This window comes from Musca autumnalis, unplaced genomic scaffold (genome assembly GCF_047663935.1).
Source record: "Musca autumnalis isolate F117 unplaced genomic scaffold, ASM4766393v1 scaffold_3, whole genome shotgun sequence".
Taxonomy (NCBI): Eukaryota; Metazoa; Arthropoda; class Insecta; order Diptera; family Muscidae; genus Musca; species Musca autumnalis.
This window is the reverse complement of record NW_027411866.1, coordinates 107,276,166-107,295,208: the sequence shown is the minus strand read 5'-3', so window position 1 is coordinate 107,295,208 and position 19,043 is coordinate 107,276,166. Positions and strand designations below refer to the sequence as shown.

Genomic DNA, 19,043 nt, shown 5'->3' with positions numbered 1-19,043 from the left:
GGGTTTAGATCAGAATAGATCCCTATTCTTATTGGTGATGATCGTAAAGTATTTAGCGGGTGAAATGGACCAAAAACATAATATTTATCCAATTTTCTAGCGGCTCTGTAGGTCTCAATAATAGTCCGATCAACGCGTAATTTTAAATAAGGTAAGAGTATATCACAAAGGAGAAGCTTGCAATTTGAGATGGCGATCGGATAATATTTAGAGGGTTAAATGGACCAAAACTTTTGTGTGAAAATTGTGAAAATTTTTAATATACAGCTTATATCTTAATTCCTGGAAGTGACATTCCGGGCAAGTGAGATATACTTGAAAGTGGAACGCTTGACCTTTCAATTGATGCCAATTATGTTGGTGTGTATGATCAGATAACAGAGTTACAGCCTAATATATTCCGTTATTTGTTTGTAGTGTAATAATAAACTCGCTAGAAGTCGCAATTATACATCAATAGTCAAGAAATTTTGCACCGGGTAAGAGTATAGGTCGAAAAAGATGCCTACAATTTTGAATGATGATCTGATATTCTTTAGCGGGTGAAATGAACCATTACTTTTGTATGAAAAATATAAAAATTTTATTTATTATTATATCGACCAAAATATTTTAATTCCTTGAGGACACATATATTTCGCAAATTAGCCTACATATGGAAAAAAACTACTGACCTTTCCTCTGATGTAAATTGCAGTAAAGTGTTTGCTAGATAACGGGCTTACTGCCTCATATGTAATGTATTCTGTGTAGAGAACCACATTTTTATCCCATGCTACTTATTGTCTCTCCAAAAGTTTATGTAACACCACGAAATATTCGTCCTAGACCCCATATTTGGTATGCCGAAATTCAAATCTCGACGAGATAAAGCGATTTAGCGATGTGTGTCCGTCCATTAAAAAATGTAAACAAGCTTAAGCCCGCAATTATGGACCGATTGTAACGAATTTTTAAGGAGGTTGGGTTCGGGTCAGAATAGAAATGATTAGTGTTTGGTGATGATCGTGAAATGTTCAGGGGATGAAATGGACCAAAAAAAAATTTTAACCAATTTTGTAGCGGCTCTGTAGGTCAAAATAATAACCCGCAAAATTTTAAACAAATTATGAGTTTATGATGAAGAAGAAAGTACAAACCAACGTTAAGATCAGATAATACTTAGCGGGTTAAATGGACTGAAACTTTTGTGTGAAATTGGTAAAAATTTCAATAACGTAGCGGTTAAACAACGGAAGTAGTAGTACTACATAAGTGGGTTTCATTACATTTTAGTTTGTGTGAACAAAATTTTCCTTTCCTGCTACAAAAATGTTTTTGTCATGCTAGATAACTTTTTGGTTTTGGTCATAAGTATTATATATTACATCTCTGATATTTGATATTTAAATTTTCACAATCATTGAAAAGAAGTTCCGTGGAGAGCGATTGTCCAGGGATAGTGGTATAGGGTATCCCATGGTCGGCTCCGTCCGACTATAGACTTTTCTTACTTGTTTTTTTTTATGAATTATATAAATGTTGCCATACATATCCCGAAGGAACATACATTTCGCTGAGGGGTATTTTACCACTATTGCATATAGAGCGCGAAAAAAAAGGCGTTACGTTCGATCGGGCTGAATGAGGTTAAATCCACCAAAAATAACGAAAATCAGGTGCCACCGTTCTATGGGAGCTATATCAAAACGAGGACGTATACTGAAAATTCTCTGCAAGACTGTTTACGACACCCAACAGTGGCTATATCTCTGAACTATCGAAAATCGGGAGGTACTGTTTTATGGGAGCTATATCAAAACGTGAAGCTATAACTGTGACATACCGAGCGCAAATGAAAAGGCGTGTCTTTCGGTCGATCCGAATATTTATGCTCTCCTCTTTAAAATATATTAAAACCAGATTTCAGCCATTTCGGTGTGATAATGATGTTAAATCCTCAAAAATAGCGAAAATCAGCCGGTACCGTTCTGTGAGAGCTATATCAAAACGTGGACCTATACTGACAATTCTCTGCAGTAATAATTACGACCCCAACCGAGACCAACAATCCAATGTATAGCAATGTTAATTGACGTGCACCGACCATTATATGTGGGTCACAAAGTGCTTTAAACTGTCGATTTATGGTGAAGGGTATAATAAAAGAGATTTTATATCTTAAATTTGGGGGATACCATTACATGGAATTTATGTCAAAACATTGATTTATATTATGAAGTTTCTAGAGGGATGCCTAATTATGGTTGTATCAATACTGGATAGATAACTAAAATTTACACGGAGAACCCAAACAGGGTTCTAGTCTAGTCAGGGTCAGCTAGTTAGGGTATAAAATATATTTTTGATATCACAATATATACTCACAATATACTATTTCCGAAATATCCTGAAGAGCCCAAAACTACGTGCATTATCAATCATATGTGAGGTACAATAAACTCCCAATTTTCCGAAATATCAAATATCAGAGATGTAGCAAATAGCATTGTATATACACATATTTATTTATTTTAGATTATTCCAAAGAGGAACCTGATATTCAAAGACAATTTGAAGATGTAGCAGGAATGTGAATTTTCCAATGTGAATTTTCCAATTTTCGAATAGGTTTTTATTTTTTCATGGCTGAAATACTCAGGAAATATCGCCAACATTACTAAGGGGTATTTTGCCACCGTTAAAAAATTTGATTCAGCGTGCAAGGCGGTTGCATATAGCTGATTCCTAGAGTTGTGGTGTAGAGTATCACATGGTCGGCCCCGTCCAACTATAGCCTTTGCTTACTTTTTTTTTTTTTGGTTTTTTGATTTTTTTTTCCATCTGAGAACATTGACGTTTCAGAATCCGCGAAAACTTCCCAGATGTAAGCTCCTTTCATTAAAAATTGGTTCACGAGCACCGTGTATCAACACCTACAATTGTGGACAGTAAAGAAAACTAATTATTCCATTTTATTTCAGAATATTTTATGGTGAAGGGTATAAAAAAACGACCCAGTCGAACTTAAAGATTTTTTATTTCTTTTCTTCGCAACTTAGTGACAATTTGTAAATTGCATTTTTATTTATTAAAGATATATTGGATAATAAATCTCTGCAGGTTGGAGATGTGATCCCACTCCAAACAAATCGGTATATGTGTGTATTTACTTGTGTCAACACATAAAATCCTAACATCATTAACTTCTTATTAAATTTGACAAATTTCTCTGTTACCCACTTTAAGGGGTTCGATACATGTTTAAGCGGCAGCAACACCATCATCACCACCTCCATCACCATTATCATCTCGTTAAGCCATAAAAGTAAAAAATGGCTACCAAAATTACAATTCGCCATAGGTTTTTGTGTCGTCTAAACAAAAAGAAAACAAATAACTTCGTTTAGTAAGTGTCAGCAAAGACGTTTAGACCTTTCACACGAATTGCCAGCAACGGCAGTAGGAAACGTTGTCCCAAGTGTTGACAACGCATGCTGAAAATGAATTGTTTAACAGTCCTTTGGAAATTTAAGTGCCGAAGCTGATGTGATGTTGTTATAATATGTAAAGTTGGGAATTGTGTGAAAGACAGACAAAGAAAATCAACATTCCTTTCACACGCATCCTCCTCATACGCCAAGATGGCACGCACATTTCCTAGTTTAAGGACGTATCATGTAAACATTCATATGTGTGCGAATGTGTGCGTGTGTTTGTGTGTGCATACGGGTATTTGTATATCTTAATAGGCTCAAAGTTGTGTAAACATTTCTAACGAATCCCCTAATCTCCTACACCAGCCATGGTTATAATAAATCTTTGCTAAACCGCAAAATTTCGCTTATCCTTTTTGTTTTTTGCTTGTTATCGCATCCAAATCTTTGTTACCAACTAACAAAACCAACAACTATGACAAGTCCGGAAAATCACGTCTCTACCGAGAAATATTTCGTGTTATTAAGTAATTTTAAGAGTATTTGCTCGTCTAGTTAATTTCATCATCATTTTCGTTTTTTTTTTTTCAATTTTATCTCAATTTTGTTAATGTGTTTTATTTGTCTTCTCTTCCCATTATCATACCTTTTACATCCGCCCTTCATAATTTTTGTATTACTCTTCTTCTTCTTGTTCTTATTCTACTTCTTCAAGGTATCATGGATGCGTCGAAAAGGCGACGAACTGGCACTTATTACATTCGGCCGTCATACATACAGTGGAGATTCCCGTTATTCGCTGGAGTTTGAAGAACCAAACGATTGGAAACTTTTAATCCAATACGCCAACGAACGTGACGAGGGTCCTTATGAGTGTCAAGTTTCATCACATCCGCCTTTAGTGTTGTTAGTCTACTTGACTGTAATTGGTAAGTATCACAAACAGAACTGAACAGAACAGAGGAATCATGTACAATCACGAAACGTCGGATGTGTATACATCCACATATATGTATATCCCAATTATACACATATACACAGCACTTATCCTCCATGACACGATTTCATTAGTTTTGCAAAAGAAATATTGGAGGAGAATGTGTGGTTTATGAGGGCACTTACTGGGGGCCTTCTTTGAAATATTTCTAAAAAATGTTTTATAATTTACATATTCTTCCAAAGGTATCCCCCTATGTGACCTGCCTTACGACAAGAGTGAGAGCATCAATGATGTCTAAAAATCTCTATAAAGTTAGGTATCCTGCTGAACAATAGTCATTGCAACTCGAAATATTCGTATATTGTTGTTGGATGTTTTGTTCCTTATGGACTGAAAAAACTCTGTAACTAATAAAGGTTTATTAATTTTTATACCATCAGCATTTATGCTAACGAGGATATATACACTTTCATACGGGCAAAATGAGTCTCATCGAAATAATGGTTTTAGACCCCAAGTATGTTTAGACGAAATGTGTTTCAGACAATTTGGAGTTGATTTAGCCATGTCCATCTGTCTGTCTAACTGGAGCGCACGAAAACTCTCGAATGGATAAATCTATTGGGTCCAAAATTTGGCGTTCGTAATTTTTTGTCAAAACTTAGTTAAAGTTGGAAGATGGGTTATATCGGTCCACTCCTTCCGGTACCTCCCCCACTAAAGTCCGATTTGGTCCATATCGTGAACATCGTGAAATTTCTACCCGACTTAGATGAGGTTCCGATATGGACTCAATCGGTCGACTCCTTCGGGTACCTCCAACACAACATTTCGGAAAAGTTCAGTTTAGGACCTGCGCTCGAATCGCTTTGATTTTTGTTGTAGCAACTTGTGCTCACTGCCCCACATACGACGGTACAAGTTTTATCTGGGGCACGTCCATACTTCCTTAGATAATACCGTGAATGTTGCAAAAACCCATATGATACCGTTTGTAGTGGGTGGAGCTCAAGATAGCTCTTCGGAGAGTTCTCTTTAAGAACTGCTCTCGAATCACTTTGAAGATTTTTGAAGCATCTTGCATTCGCGGCCTCAATTACAACGGTAACAGTTTTTTCAGGTGCAAGACCATACTTCTTGAGAATACAGCCCGAATGCACTATAGGTCAAACGGGCCATTTTATTGGCCAAAAGTCTTAAAGTTAAAACAAGTATTTGGTTTAAGTTAATATAGAGTTTTTAGATTCAGGGAGAAAAATGGAACAACATGGGCCAACAAATTAACCCTTTATGGACCAAATACACAATTGGTACCTTAACCCTTTGGGGACAAAAACTGGAAAGTCTGTTATTTGTCTACAGAATTGAAGGCATCGACGTCCGATAAGTCCAGAAGCTTTTTTGTTCTGTTTCGTTTTAGTTTTAATGTGAATATGCCTTAAAATTATTACCTTGAAAATCCCACAGTATGATGTGACATGTTTTGAGTATAACTGTATATATTTATAAAAGATTTGTAAATAATTTGACTTCAAAACACAGCAGAATGCTGTAGACTCCAATTAGGCTAACATTATTTGGTAAGAGGTTTAACCCTGACTTCAAAAAAATCAATATTATGGAAAATATGGTAACCTAAAAAAAGTTGTATAATTCTTGCCGAGCAAATTTACGCAAAATCACATAAAATTTTCTGCATTCGGCACGAGTTAATGAACCAATTTCAATTTTCACTTTCATTGCCGAACGTTGCCGAGACTTTAAAAGCGTACATAACCTCAACATGTTATACTTTCTTCGAAAATTCAAAGTTAACACCCATTTAATAACTATTTATACACATAAATGATGATAGGAGGGCATTTTCATATAAATAGATGTCGAATACTTTCTAATCAAATCGTTATTTATGCTAATATTGTGATTTTGTTTCACCCTGAACGTATACAAGTAAACATATTTCGTTAACAATTTTTTAAAGATATTTGGATAATACATATTTGACAGCCTGTCATGTAACGGTATAATTTCTCATACAAAAACAAAAATTATTTTTATTATATTTGAAGTGTTTCTTTCAAGAAAGTAACACAAAATAAGTGAAAATACAAAGTGCGAAATCTGACTTTTGGCCAGTAAACTGAGCTGTTTGACCTATAGTGGAATGGTGAAAACCACCCCTATGGCACCATATGTAGTGGCTGGAGAGCACGATAACTCTCGAACTGATCAACCGATTTGGTCCAAAATGTGGCTTTCGTCATATTTTGTCCGGACTTAGTTTCAGTTCGAAGATGGGCAACACCGGTCCACAAATTCCGGTGTTTCCCCCCAATATTTAAAAAAATATCACTAAAGTGATATAAACGATATCTCTTAAACTAATTTGGTCCAAACTTGGAACTCCTAATATTTTGTCCAAATTTAGTTCAACTTCTCAAATGACACATATCGGTCCTCCCCTTACCTCCCCCACAAAAGTTCAACATTTGTGTCTGAGTGCAGTTTAGGGTATGTTCGAAGATCTTTTGGAAATGTATACCGATGCTTTTCGTTGTAGTCCCGTTTACAGCTATATTATATTTTCGGTGGTCAAGTCCATGCTTCCTGGCATACTGGTCAAAAGTTATACGATGACCCACTGAAATGACTAGTGAGCTTGTCATCTATCGAAAAGATATGACTGCCAAAAAAAGATTCACTTCCATAATGGACTATGCCAGTCCGATCCTTCAAGTACCTGCTCCGCAACCCTTTTGAACTTCAATCCCAATCAACATTTTTGTCGGCAAGTTCAAATATCCAAAAAGGGCCGTAAAATTCTGAAAACACCCTAAATACATTCGATCTATCCGAAAATGAAAATTTCAATTCACATAGTCTGAGGGTTTATCTCTGTCGGCAAAGCCAACTGATATTTTTTTCTTATTTATTTCGGAATTTCAAAAACTACAGAAAAATATATTGGCCCGTGTGGAAATTTGGTATTTAGTCTTCATAGGAGTTACAAAACTTTCCTCTAGAAATTTTTCGGTATAAGTACCACCCGATTTTAGTTTTCTGAAGACTTTTGCCAATTTTTTCAAATTTTTATTAGAATTTGTGTTCCCAGAAGAAAACTCACCCGCAAAACATATCCATACATGTCCAGTTTTTTAACCCTCATTAGCCCTTATTTCTCAATTTTATATAGTTCGGGGATTTTTTCCGACCGAGATTGTAATCTATTATTGCATGTTGTCAGAGAATGTAAAAGCTCAATTGGAAAAATTGAAAATATAGCTTCAAGTTTTTGAAAGTACATCTATGCCCACCAATGCAAGCTCTTTAAAAGGGGTTTGCAATATTTGCCTTCTGAAGTGTATGTGCAGCTTTGTATTTTGGACCCACAATGGATAGAAAACCTCCACGCAGAAAATAACACTATGCAACACTGAAAATGCAAACAACTTCTGGTATGAATTTTTTGAAAGTACATATTGAGACTACAAAAACCCTAGTAGGGGTTTGTCCTGTTATGGCATCATCTAAACCGGGCTAAAACTACAGTTTTTTTGCCTTTATCTCTGAAACGATTAGGAGAACTTATCTTTTAACAGGATACATAAGAAAAAATTAATCTAAGGCATCAAAATTAGTGTTGTGTAGTTCCGGAACGAACTAGTTCCAAAGAACTATTCCGAATAAAGAACTATTAGAACTACATCTAGCTCTTGCTTTTATATAGTTCCTTTAGTTCATATAGTTCCACTGGTTTACCTCGTTCGTCGTTCTTTTTTCGTTTTTTAATTTTTCTTATTTTGCGACATTAGCAAATAAACGTAAACAACATCGCTGCAATTCATACATATATTATTATTATGTCAATTCCACCAAACGATGAAAACAAAAGGAACGATAACTGAACTATTTCGCTCTCGGAACTATTGGGAACGAAGGAAACATAAAGAAAGGTAATTCAGAAAGATTCATGGAACTATATCGCTCTCGGAACTATTTGTAAACAAAGGAAACAGAAAGAACGATGAAAATTAAAGATTCATGGAACTATATCGCTCTTGGAACTATTTGGAACGAAGGAACAGACAGAACGATGAAAGAGAAAGATTCATTAAACTATATCGCTCTCGGAACTATTTGGAACTATGGAAATATATTAAGGAACTAGTTCCTTTTGGTAAAAGGAGATCGATAGAAAGATCGATCCGTTCCGGGAACTAGATGGCCCAACTCTAATCAAAATCAATAAAATATAGAAAATTTTACATAATTGCTGAAATTCTAGTCAGCATCAGCTAAACTATTGGCAGTTTGCCTAAGTAACCTTCTGCAAAAATCTTCCGAATAAAGTCCTCAGTAGTTCTTCAGAACATCCTGAAACTCTAAAGTGCTGTTGTTTCAGTGAAATGTTGCATCATTTCTTTTACAACACGTATTTCAAACACAGCTCACACCAACAGTTTATTCTCGCATTTCGAATTTCACCACATTGTTGACATATTTATTAAATTTTCGTTGAAAAATATACTGAAAACAACGTGATAGGGGCATTTTACAACAATGGCATGTTCTAAAGGGTTGTGTATTACATTCATGCGAATCTAAAGAAAAACATTAAGAAACAAGTAAGAAAAGTCTATAGTCGGACGGAGCCGACCATGGGATACCCTATACCACTATCCCTGGACAATCGCTCTCCACGGAACTTCTCTTCAATGATTGTGAAAATTTAATTATCAAATATCAGAGATGTAATGTATAATACTTATGACCAAAACCAAAAAGTTATCTAGCATGACAAAGACATTTCTGTAGCAGGAAAGGAAAATTTAGTTCACACAAACTTAAATGTAATGAAACCCACTTATGTAGTACTACTACTTCCGTTGTTTAACCGTTACGTTATTGAAATTTTTACCAATTTCACACAAAAGTTTCAGTCCATTTAACCCGCTTGTACGCTTCTTCTCCATCATAAACTCAAACTTTGTTTAAAATTTTGCGGGTTATTATTTTGACCTACAGAGCCGCTACAAAATTGGTTAAATTTTTGTTTTTGGTCCATTTCATCCCCTGAACATTTCACGATCATCAGCAAAAACTAATCATTTCTATTCTGGCCCGAACCCAACCTCCTTAAAAATTTCGTTACAATCGGTCCATAATTGCGGCCTTAAGCTTCTTTACAATTTTTAATGGATGGACACACATCGCTAAATCGCTTTAACTCGTCTAGATATGAATTTTGGCATACCAAATAAGGGGTCTAGGACGAATATTTCGTGGTGTTACATAAACTTTTGGAGAGACAATATGTAGCATGGGATAAAAATGTGGTTCTCTACACAGAACCCATTATATATTAGGCAGTAGGCCCGTTATCTAGCAAACACTTTATTGCAATTTACATCAGAGGAAAGGTCAGTAGTTTATTTCCATATGTAGGCTACTTTGCGAAATATATATGTATGTCCTCAAGGAATTAAAATATCGACCAAAATAACATTTTTATATTTTTCATACAAAAGTAATGGTCCATTTCACCCGCTAAAGAATATCAGATCATCATTCAAAATTGTAGGCATCTTTTTCGACCCATACTCTTACCCGGTGCAAAATTTCGTGACTATAGATGTATAATTGCGACTTCTAGCGAGTTTATTATTATACTACAAACAAATAACGGAATATATTAGGCTGTAACTCTGTTATCTGATCATGCACACCAACATAATTGGCATCAATTGAAAGGTCAAGCGTTCCACTTTCAAGTATATCTCACTTGACCGGAATGTCACTTCCAGGAATTAAGATATAAGCTGTATATTAAAAATTTTCACACAAAAGTTTTGGTCCGTTTAACCCTCTAAATATTATCCGATCGCCATCTCAAATTGCAAGCTTCTCCTTTGTGATATACTCTTACCTTATTTAAAATTATTCGTTGATCGGACTATTATTGAGACCTACAGAGCCGCAAGAAAATTGGATAAATATTATGTTTTTGGTCCATTTCACCCGCTAAATATTTCACGATCATCACCAATAAGAATAGGGATCTATTCTGATCTGAACCCGACCTCTATACAAAATTTCGTGACGATCGGTCCATAATTGCGGCCTGGAGCGTGTTTACAATTTATAATGGACAGACGGACAGACGGACACACATCTCAAAATCGCTTTATCTCGTCGAGATATGAAGATTGGTATACCACATTGGGGGTCTCCGACGAATATTTCGCGGTGTTACATGAATTTTTACCAAAACAAACTTATAATACCCTTTTCCACATTGTGGTATAGTGTATAAAAATTAACGGTTTTGCATATATGGTGCTAAATGTAAACAAATTATGAAAATTTTCCATATTTTATATCTACCAATTTGCTTCAGATGTCAAATGAAGATTCACATAGGTTTCAGAGTTATAGCCCAAAATTGCTTTAAAAAGTCAATATTTAAATATTTATACATGGTTTAGATGGGGCCATAAAATCCAACTAGGGTTTTCGTCGTTTGGGTCTGTACTTTCAAAAAATTGGTTGCCCAAAATTACCTTAAAGTTGTTGCACATTGTAATCAATATAAAGTGATTTTCATTAGTTAAACTATTCTGCTTGTCGCGATATTTTACACTTATCTAGTTCCAATCAGCTTTTCTTCGATAGCTCTACTGCCTCTTGCATCACGAATTTGGAATGTGGTCCCCTGCCTAGCAAGTTCGTCGGCTGTGCAGTTTCCTGGCATATCCTTATACAAAGGCACCCAGACGAGGTGTATGTTAAAAAGCTGTGCCATCTCGTTAAGAGATCTGCGGCAGTCAAGGGCTGTTTGAGAATTTAGGGATATGGATTCCAGGGACCTAATGGCAGCCTGAATATCCGTGTAGATTTTGATGTTAATTTTAGTCACTATGTTCTGACTTAACCATTTGGCAACTTCCCTTACTGCGATTAGTTCCGCCTGATAAACACTGCACGCATCACGAAGTCTGTGGGCTATGTATACTCAAACTCCTAGTTACTGCAATACAGTTCGTAGTGGAGGGTACACAAAGTTTTGACGGACGACCGTAACGCCGTTCTTGGATCTGATCACTACAATGTATCTTATCACTTCAATTTATTGGGAAGGTATTATTACTCCTTAACCATTTATGTTAACGAGGGTATATGGTAAAAACCAAATATTTTTCAATCGATGAATCCGGGTTTCACCCATTCAGAATTCGCGAACTGTTAACATATTCTATATAGTATCACTGAAATTCTTTAAAATGAAGTGTTTTAGGTGGGATCCCTTAAAGTCGACCATAAAAATTAATTTTCGTGGAAGCTGTGTTGGCACCAATGTAGAAAAGTGGGTAAAAATGGGTTGAAGCCAACAAGTTTTGTTTTGGGAAAAATTCATGTAACACCTCGAAATATTCGTCGGAGACCCCCAATGTGGTATACCAATCTTCATATCTCGGCGAGATAAAGCGATTTTGAGATGTGTGTCCGCCCGTCCGTCCGTCCGTGTGTCCGTCTGTCCATTATAAATTGTAATCAAACTCCAGGCCGCAATTATGGACCGATCGTCATGAAATTTGGTATGGAGGTCGGTTTCACATCAGAATAGATCGCTATTTTAATTGGTGATGATCGTGAAATATTTAGCGGGTAAAATGGACCAAAAACATAATTTTTATCCGATTTTGTAGCTGGTCTGTAGGTCGCAATAATAGTCCGATCGCCTCTAAATTTTAAATAAGGTAAGAGCATATGACAAAGAAGAAGCTTGCAATTTTAAATGGCGATCAAATAATATTTAGAGTGTTAAATGGACCACAACTTTTGTGTGAAAATTGTAAAAAAATTTAATGTACAGCTTATATCTTTTTTCCTGGAAGAGACATTCCGGGAAAGTAAGCTATACTTGGAAGACGATCTCTTGACCTTTCAATTGATGTCTTGACCTTTCAATTGATAACAGAGTTACCGCCTAATATATCCAGTTTTTTGTTCGTAGTGTAATCATGAACCCGCTAGAGGTCGCAATTATAGCTCAATAGTCACGAAATTTTGCACGAGGTAGGAGTTTAGGTTGAATAAAATGCCTATAATTTTGCATGATGATCTGATATTACTTAGCGGTTGACATAGACCATTACTTTTGTATAAAAAATATACAAATTTTATTTTTGGTCCATATTTTCATTCCTGGAGGGCATATACCGGCAAAGTAGCCTACATATGGAAAAATGACTACTGATTTTCCCCTGATACAAATTGCAATAATGTGTCTGCTAGATAACGCACTTACTGCCTGATATATAATGTGTTTTTTGTAGAGAACCACAATTTCCTCCCATGCTACAAATTGTCTCTATCATGACAGAGAAATTTTCAGTTTAGTTGTCAAATTGGATTTTTATACAAATATTGCAGCATGGGGTCGCCTCGCCACATATTTTATACCTCAGGATTTAGGGTAAAGGGTATACAAGCAAACTACGAACAAGGATGTGTCTCATCGAAATATTGGTTTTAGACACCAAGTATGTTTGGACGAAATTAGTTTCAGACAATTTTGAGTCTATTTAGCCCTGTCCGTTCATCTGTCTCTCTTAATATCTAGCTGGCTGGTGCGCACGATAACTTTGGAATGCATCTACCGATTAGAACCAAATTTTATACATCCTAATATTTTGCCCAAACTTTGTTTAACTTCGAATTTAGGACCCATATCGGATCTATTTGATATTTTTGTTTTTTTAAGAAGGTTATACTGGTCCCTTTCCCGGGTAAGTCATACTTCCTGAGATAATAGTCCAGAAGTTCCAAAAACCCCTGCCGGCTCCAACTAAAATCTGAAAAAATAATTCTCAAATATTTCTGAAACTCAGAAGTTAGCTCACTAAAATGGATTTGGTATAGCCCAATATTACGATCGTGTTACAAAATAAATATATATAGGGTATATCGCCGTTAGCGCAGCTGACTTATAGTATCTTCTTTGCTGTATAATTGAATATGAACAATTTTGGGATTTATAAATTTGTTTGCATGCAACATTGTTGAATTTCTATTCATTGTTAGTTATTTCTACCGGTATAAAATATATTTTAGATATCACAATATATGCCCACAATTAAATATTTTCGAAGCATATGTGAGGTACAAGGGCACAACTTTAGACTATAGATCTTCAATAAACTCGCAATTTTCCCAACTATCAAATATACCAAATTGCATGCTATATATATTTATTTATTTTAGGTGTATTCCAAAAAGGAAACGGATATTCAAAGACAATTGGAGATGTAGCAGCAGGGGCTATTCAATGTGAATTTTCCAATTTTCGAATATTTTTTTAGAAATGTATAATTTATATATTTTTCCACAAACTTCCCAGTAAAGACAAGGGAGGCTTCTCTTATATCAATGGATTCATATTAAGTTATTGATATGTGACCTAGTTTTTATCGCTGAGTCCGAACGGCGTGTCCTAAGTTGCCACTTTTAGAGAAGTTTTTCATGGCCGAAATACTCAGGAAATATCGCCATCATTTCTAAGGGGTATTTTGCCACCGTAGACAATTTGATGGGAATCGAACCCGGACATTCAGCGTGCAAGGCGGTTGCACATAGTTAATTCCTACAGGTTGTGGTGTAGGGTATCACATGGTCGGCCCCGTCCGACTATAGCCTTTGCTTACTTGTTTAATTAAGATTTACTTACCCCAAACCCGTTTTTGATAGTTAAGGTTATAAAAGAAGCACCTGTGCTTCGGAGGCCTCTTTATGACCCCGTTGACGACCATCTTCATAAGCAGGCAAAGATTTCACCGATTCATCAGAAAAATCATATATTGTAGCTGAAAAAACAATGGATGTTATCACCATTACCACCCCAGCTACAGACAAGTGGACAGACGCTCTCCACCTAGTATTTTATGTTCCTTTACGGTATCTGACTTAACCTTACATTTTATAGACCTAAGCCCAAAGAATGAATCACAGAATACTCCATGGGCAACATGATACTAGTGTATGATTTTTCGATATATCCGCTGCATCCACCTAAAATTGATGCTGACATTTTGAAGCCGGAATTTCACGGTCAGATATGGCAAATTGCATTGTGAAAAAAAAACATTGTTCCACAACATCCCATACGGACAAGGGAGACTTCTCTCATATCAATGAGTGCACCCCGATTTATATTAAGCTCAATGATATGGGACCTACTGTTTATCGCCGAGTCCGAACGGCGTGCCTTAAGACACCACTTGTAGAGAAGTTTTTCAAGGCTGAAATACTCAGGAAATGTCGCCAACATTACTGAGGGGTATTTTGCCACCGTTGAAAAATGTTTGATGTTGCCTGGCCGGGGAATCGAACCACTGACCTTCTGCGTGCAAGGCGGGCGTGCATACATTGCACCACGGTGGCACCCGTGCCGTGCATTGTAATTGGGTAAAATTGCAGCGCACAGTGTGTCCAAAATGGGTTTTTTGTGTCAAAAATCTATATTTTCTAAACGGATAAAGATAGAGCTATAAAATTTGGACGAGATGTTTATCAGACATGGATCTTTTATTCCATGTAGTTACAAGCTATTCGGACAACGTCTTCTATAGAATTTTAATGAATAAAAAAAGGTTTTTGAAATTTTAAAAAGTTTGTGTAATATAGATACATTTAAATAAGAATTGATAATTTCTTAGAGTTATTTAAAACACGTTTTGGATTTATAGAAACATAAAACACTATATTCTCAAATACAGACTTGTGTTTTAACAACATAAAATAATTCAATTAAAATGCATACTATAACAAAAATTTAACTAATTAAATTCATGGAGAAATATTTACTTAGCGTAAAAATGGTAATATTTCGGTGTTTAAATTATGTTTTTTTTGTTTATGGGTGCTATTCAAGAGCGTGGGACTATGTTAACGACAGCTGATTCATATACCGCAGCTGATCGTCAGTCTAAGGTCCATTATCAATGAATGGCAACGTCATTGTTACCATAAATAAAATAATGGCAGGCTGTCAACAGTGAAACTATTTTCGTTATTTCATTTTGTTAAATATTAGCAAATTATATTTGCAAATATTTAACAATATATAATTCGATCGGAAAATGTATCTTTGAACTCCAAAATACCAAAAATCAGGGGTACCGTTATAGGAGAGTTCTATCATAAAGTAGACCTATGCCCACAATATTGTGTGTGCAAGTTTATTGACCACTAGGAACCCTAAATGCAAAATTGTAGCAACTTCGTTCCGAAAATGTATTTAAAAACCCTCAAATACCTGAAATCGGGCGGTACCCTTATATGGGGGCTACATCAAAACGTGGACCTATATATACAATTTTTAGTAAGGAGATAGTTTACTCGTAGAAAACGTTATATTCAAATTTTTAGCTAGATCGGTTGATTATTGTAGGTAAAATCCTCACAACACGTAAGATCGGGTGATAAAGTTATGAAGGACCTATTTTCCCGCGTCGCACTTGGTCGCAATTTCTCTATTGAAAAATTGATAGTTCGAGAGCTCCTCTATATTTGGGTACCATTACAACAGTGGAACCCCGTGGAACTTTTTAGTTATATCCTATTAAAAAAGAATTTATTAAAAATTTACACGTAAAAATGTTAGAAACAAATCAGGTTATTGTGCAGAACAGGAACACAAATACGTTTACTTCTAAGCACAGTTTAATACGTCAGGTTTCGTATTATCGGATAGCAAAAATAATCATTAAAAAATTTCAATAACTCGTGATAATAGGGTCCTCACAAAATCGACGAATTTCCTTGCGATTTTTAGTATTTGTTTTAACGAAAATAAGATCATGTTATAGGTACCGTTTCTTCAATTATAACGGTACAACCAACGAAATTTTTGTTTTTCTCTCTTAGCTAGCACGTTTTCTTTCCCTTCATATACAATTTTTGGGAATTTTCGACAATTTGTTTTTTGCATTTTTGGCACAAAATATTGAATTTGGACACACTGTGCAGCGACTTATATATTATTTATATTAGGTGTATTCCAAAAAGGAACCTGATATTCAAAGAAAATTTATAGATGTATCAAAAGGGGCTACCAACGTCAATTTTCCAATTTTGGAACTTTTATTAAAAATCTATAATTATATACATAATTGTTCCACAAACATCCCAGTAGGGACAAGGAAGGTTTCTCTCATATGAATGAATGCACCGCGATTCATACTAGCTCAATAATAAGCGACCTACTGTTTATCACCGAGTCAGAACTACGTGTCATATTTGTTCCGTACTTATTTGTTTCATAAAAGAATTTTGATATGCTGAAAGCTAATTCCCAGGGGCAGTGGTGTAGGGTATCATATGGTCGGCCCCGTCTGACCGTAACCTTTGCCTACATATATTTTCATTTATTGTTGTCTTATTAGGACTAAGGTCATTATTTATGAAAGTTTTTAATTAATTGAATATTAATTGAATATCAGTAAAATATATTCCTTAAAACGTATAATCAATTGTGGCCTTTCAGGGTAGGCTCATTCTATGTAAACATAATGCCCCTTTTACCAAGGCCTTTTTGACAAACCTTTTACTTTACTCCAAAATAAATAATAGTCACACTGTTGTTGTATACTTGTCTGTCTATATGCGAGTACAAGTATATGTACAAGTATGTGTGTATTTATATTTTTAGCGTAAAGTTTGTACGTTGATAATAATGTGTACAATCAATCATTCTGATACGAGTGGTTGTTCACACTTCATTCCCAATTCCGTCTTCGTCGCACTTTTTCACATCGTAAATTCTTTGCCAACCATGAAACCTTCAATTCTTCAGTTATTTCATCAACAAGACCAGCAACGTCATTGCCTACCCACCCATACCCATACTTATCGTCAACAGCAGGGTTTGCCACCAACATCACCAGCATAAACTTGTCACTTTTCGGAGAGTTGTTTGTGTGTGAGAAGGATAGAGAGAATGAGTACTGAGATTCCTGTCACAAGATTATGAATTTCAATTTTCGCTTTTCTCTTGTCCACTTTTTGATGTGTAATGATGGACAAGTGAATTGCCAAGATGGCTATAATGAAAGGACTTTCGAATGTAAGGAAGGAAGGAAGAAGACTGGCAAACATAAACACAGGTTTGATAAATACGTTTGTGTGTATCGGTCTGTGTGTATTTGTGCCTCATAAATAAAATACAGAATAAAGGCGTCAACATGCCAATCCTACGCCCAGCATACCACCCACACTTTCACATTTCCACTGTGTCCATCAGCATGACTTCAGCATATCCTTTCAATAAACGTACTTCATTTTTTTTTCCTTTTTATATTTTTTGCTGCCTCGTAACCGAAACGAAATGAATTTTTACAACATCAGTAGATTGATGAAAGGATAACCACCGATGAAATGCACCAGCAGAAGAATGGTGTTGATGATTTGTCTGTCTTTCGAATAGATGTCCTAAAAAACCCCCAAAACATTCTAAACCAGCTATAAAATTAACATTTATAGATTGCCTCAGCTTTAGCACGAAATGAATGGAAAGGAAAACAAAACAAAATTAACTGCAAAATTTTCCATGAAGAAATTCAATAGGAGTTTACTCAAATTTCCCTTCGTTGGGGTTTATCCTCTCAATGGTATTTTATCATTCAGAATTTTTATGGCTTTCGAGGGTGGGAAGGAAGTAAAAATGTTATGAGAAATATGTGAATGTGAAACGTTAGTACATTCATTATCCAACATCACTTTTATTTTGATGAACGAAAACAAATTTATTCCAAATATAAGATTCAGTTTTGCATTAAACAAGAAAATAATCGAATGAATCAGGGCTGATAAGGTCAAACTTATGGAGGACTGAGCCACCAGATTTTAGAAATGTTGACGTTTTAACAACATTTTCACACTGAATTACCTATAATTTAATATTTAAGGTTCGAATTGGCCCAAAAGTTTTGCGGGGAAGGCAACTTAAGGAATGGACCGACATAGTCCACTGTTGGAAGTGTGTCTTATCTTGGAAGTCATTCCTCTCGATAGGACCATTATATCAGGAAACATGGACTTGCCCACGAAAAACATCATATCGTTGTAAACAGGGCTACTAGAAGTACCTTCAGTAAAAAAGGATTCTCGCACAGACCCTAAACCGCACTTAAACAAAAATGTTGATCATTTGTGTGGGTGGTACCCTAAAGAATGGACTGTAATTCAAAGTTTGGACCAAATCGGTTGCTCTATTTATGAGATATTGCACTTACCATTTTAGCGAATATTTTCGAACTTTTGTGAGGGAAGATAGTAATGATTGTTCGATCCTGGCGTCAGGTACCTACCCTGATGACATGTGAGAGACTGAACTCCTACTTAGCCGATGTTACCACATTTTCAACCCGAGGAATATGCAGATATCCGCCACTAAATCTACGGCACTCCGTTCACCACATGGACGGCGCAGTATAGAAGAGAGTTGAATGTCGTGGTCGATGGTAGCAAAATTCCGACCACAAACTGCCCCAAAATTCATTCGACAATACGTTCACGTAGTCGGCGCATGGCGCAGCTATCTGCGACAAACTGAAATGTAGAAACAAAGTCCTCAAGTCCCTAGCCAGCAGCACTTGAACTGCAGATAAAATCCTTATTGACCACATATA

General features: G+C 35.7%; 1 protein-coding gene across 1 annotated transcript in view; it reads left to right on the top strand.

Annotated features, from left to right (window-relative positions):
* The window catches only part of dpr14 (defective proboscis extension response 14), a 404,735-nt gene that overhangs the window by 270,657 nt on the left and 115,035 nt on the right, over window positions 1–19,043 (top strand). Inside the window, exon 5 of the mRNA XM_073979194.1 lies at window positions 4,132–4,345. Coding sequence (XP_073835295.1) covers window positions 4,132–4,345 — 214 coding nt within the window. The remainder of the gene's footprint in view (window positions 1–4,131; window positions 4,346–19,043) is intronic.